The 3,746-nt window shown below is 48.6% G+C and overlaps 1 protein-coding gene across 1 annotated transcript in view; it reads right to left on the reverse strand.

The window, feature by feature from the left end:
- The window catches only part of PRDM16 (PR domain containing 16), a 325,812-nt gene that overhangs the window by 31,263 nt on the left and 290,803 nt on the right, over window positions 1-3,746 (reverse strand). Inside the window, exon 10 of the mRNA XM_015411108.1 lies at window positions 1,853-1,940. Within this exon, the coding sequence (XP_015266594.1) occupies window positions 1,853-1,940 (88 nt within the window). The remainder of the gene's footprint in view (window positions 1-1,852; window positions 1,941-3,746) is intronic.

The following is a 3,746-nucleotide window of genomic DNA, read 5'->3' on the forward strand; positions in this document are numbered from 1 at the left end:
TTTTTTTGTTTTATACCAAAAATGTGTTTACCTGTTATTGTGAGCTGCCTTGGACCACAAGGAAAGGTGGGATATAAATGTTTTAACAAAGAGATAAATAAAAACAAACACGACACACACTTTCTGGATTGGAACATGCCTGCGCCGTAGTCTTTTCTTTTCTTTCACACTGTTAAGTGTTGCTATAGAGTAGGTCGTGTGTTCAGAACCAGAAAAAAGCCAGCCGGGGGGGGGGGGGGGGAGCCATGCTGATCATATGGGAGGATGGCCAGCCTTCCTTATTGGTTGGTGCTGCCATATTTCTAGGCGTGGCCTCCAAAGCAACAGATGGGAAATCAGCGGTTTCATCTTGACTGAAGAAACTTCCAGAACACTCCCGCTGAGCCCGTCTATATGTATTTTAGCATCTCCAAATTGCTAGTGTCAAGAACATATAACTTGAATAAGAACAGTTATTTTTAAGTCCCGAAGCTTTTAACCCACGTATAATGAACACCTTTCTTAAATGAATAATAACTTCTTTAAGTTATCTTTTGCCTCCCCCTGCTGCGCTCATAGTTCTAGTAGCTAAAAGGGGGAAACTTCCCCAGGATCAATTAAAGTATAAAAGGTGATCATGATTTTGAAAAATCCTCCAGGGGGAATCTTGGGTGGGCAAAAATGGAGGGAGGATCTCAAAGTACTTCTACTTCTGGGGATCGTCAGCAGCTGCTGCTTTCTTCAAGCCACAAAACTTCCGGTTCTTGAGAAGCTCTCGTTCTTCAAATGACATGAATAAAGAAGCTTTGTGTTGCTTGATAATGGTTTAGACGGCACAAATTGGTGCTCCAGATGGGGTGACACACACACACACACACACACACACACACAAGCATACACCAACCCACCTCACCCTCTCCACAGCCCTGGGGACTTTGCACAGAAACAGGAAGAGAGACATTTCCAAGTTGACAAGCGAAGGCAAAGCCAAGCCATGCAGCTTTTTGTGTGAAAACTCTCTGATCATGCACCAGAGGTGTGCATGTTCCCTCTCGCGTGGCTTCTGTTCCAGGACCCTGGCATGCATTAGCCAGCCATACATTATCCTGTCTGAAGCCACTGGGACTAAAACTGGAGGCCTTCTGCCACATGAAATGAGCCATTCCAGCTACATGTTAGAACAGCCCCTGTGAGGCTCCAGGGTGACTCTGCTTACCCAAGGCCTGGAAGGTCACGCTAGAATTGTGGCCGTTCGACGCACCGGTTCATTGTGCCTGACTCCTGGCCCTGGCTTGGCAGTTGCTCGGAGCCCACTGCTGAAACCCCTCAAACCAAGTAGCTGTATGCCTAATGCATCCACAAACCCCTCTCATCCCCCCCCCCAAAAAAAAGAAGCATTATTACATGGCAACGAAGAACAAAACAATTAAACAAAGACACCACGATCAAAAATTCATTATCAGGGCCAATGAAATAACCATGGCTGGACTGCTTTCCTCTAAAGGAGCCTGCCCATGAGCTACCATCAGTCTCAGAGGGCCTCAGAGGTGTACCCCCTCTTTAAGGTTGACAGCTCCAGGTTGGGAAATTCTTGGAGATTTGGGTGCAGAGCCAGGGGAGGGTGGAGTCTGGGGAAAGGAGGAAGCTCGGCAGGAACATGATGCCATAGAGTCCACTGTCTGAAGCTACCCCATTCTCCAAGGGAACGAATCTTTGTTGTCCGGAGATGAATTGGAATTCCAGGAGAACCCCAGACTCCACCTGGAGGCTGGCTCCCATACCCCACTTTTCAAAAGGAGCTGGGTAAGCACCATGGACAGAGCTTCCTGGAAGGCTGCCAGGAGAGTCAAACTAAGCCCTTGCTCGGCCTTACCTGGGGATGAAAAAGCAGCGGGGAAGGCCTCAAGTACTTCTCCTTTAGTGCTCCCACTGAGTCGGTCACCTTCCGCTTCTCCACCCTGCTGGACAGCAACACAGAGGGTTACATACCTTACAGGGCCTTGAGGCAGAAATGGAAGTACACTGCCCTGCCCTATGGGGATGGGAGCCACTGGGGACTGCTTGGACCCCTCGGGATGGGTCAGCGAAGTTGAATCCCTGCCAGTACAATTCACCAGGAAGGGAGGGGGTGGGTCTGCTGCCCACGTCCCCCAAGAACGGTTGGCATTTTCAGTGTTCTGTCCCAGCAGAATCTAGCCTTTAAAACCAGTCGTTTTAGATTATGGATATTAAATTGTGGGTTTTATGTATTTCATGCATTTTATTGTTTTGTTCATGTTTGCATCGTAAGCTGCCTTGGGTTCCAGTAAGGTTGAAAGGCAGCTAATGAGTGTTTCAAATAAAATAAATAAACAGCCTGGTGCAGACGTTAAAAACTGGAAACATCATGCATGTATAGAAAAGAGTGGGATCACACCTGCTGACCCGCTAGCCAAGCTGCTGCAGCAAGCCCTCTGTGTGTTCAAGGGCCTGCACATAGGCCCTTCCATGTGATTGGGAAAGACAGCAAGGTGAGATCCTGTCTTCTCTCTGTGTGCTTAAGAGTGTTTTCCCCCCTAGTGCCTGAACATGGTTAACTGTAGCCACACCCCCCGCCCCAGTGCCTGAACATGGTTAACTGTAGCCACATGAAGTATGAACTGACCTGCTCCAATGGGCTGGTACTGAATGGTAGCGTGCATTTTTTGACTATGGGTTCAGTCCCTGCCATCTCCTGCTAAAAGGGTCCCAGGTAGCAGAACGAGGAAAGAGTTCTGGCACCATCCTTGGGGAGTCACGGGAGCCATTCCCTGGGCTATGTAGGCCAGTGGTCTACTTTGGTGTAAGCAGGGCTCTTTTTGTAGCAGGAATTCCTTTGCATATTAGGCGACGCACCTCTAATGTAGCCAATCCTCCAAGAGCTTACAGTAGCCCCTGTAAGAACAGCTCTGTAAGCTCTCGGAGGATTGGCTACATTAGGGGTGTGTCGCCTAATAGGCAAAGGAGTTCCTGCTACAAAAAGAGCCCTGGAAGTTTCAAGGGAGCTCTCGCTGTAGGTGCAGGTGCACAAAGGCTTGCTGCATTCTGTCGTGTTAACACTTATGCTTGAATTCAGTTCTGTTTTTAGACTTCTGGTTGATTCCACAACCCAAATCCTATTTCACTGCTTATTGAATGCCCCCATCTGTTGATCGTATTGACTGACTCTCTGTTATCCACCTTGAGTCCCAGGGAGAAAGGCCGACAATAGATAACGCAAATAAAATAAATAAATGTGGCATATGCACCAAGTCTTTCTAATGGAGTTTTCACATGTGCAGGATGTAATAGCTCTTGACATGTGCCCAGGAGTGCAGCGGTTCTCAGCACAATAATAAATACAGAGTTAAAAAAGAAAAAAAAATGTCCATAAGACATTGGTGCACATTTCCAGTAAACCCCTCTGATCCACTTGCTGTGTGGCTGTTGTGGTTTGCAGTTCCCCCACACCACGACCTCTGTCACTGAGAACAAATGCTGAGTACTGAAGCCACAAGGTGGTGGTGGTGGGGGAAATAAGGAGTCAAACTTTGTGAAAGTATCTGCTAAAAAGAAGTGGAGAGCATTACAGATGTCCAGGGGTCATTTCCTGCGAGAGCGCACAGGAGCAGAGCTCCGGCAGTAAAGAGCCCAGGGGGCGGGCACATGAAACAAGCCCCACCCCCTGCTCCCAGCAGCCCTCAGTCAGAGCAAGAAGCAGCCAGGTAAGCTGCAGAACCCCCCCCCCCCCCCCTCCGCCGCGGCTGCGA

Source organism: Gekko japonicus, unplaced genomic scaffold, assembly GCF_001447785.1.
Source record: "Gekko japonicus isolate JY-2015 unplaced genomic scaffold, Gekko_japonicus_V1.1 scaffold411, whole genome shotgun sequence".
NCBI lineage: Eukaryota > Metazoa > Chordata > Lepidosauria > Squamata > Gekkonidae > Gekko > Gekko japonicus.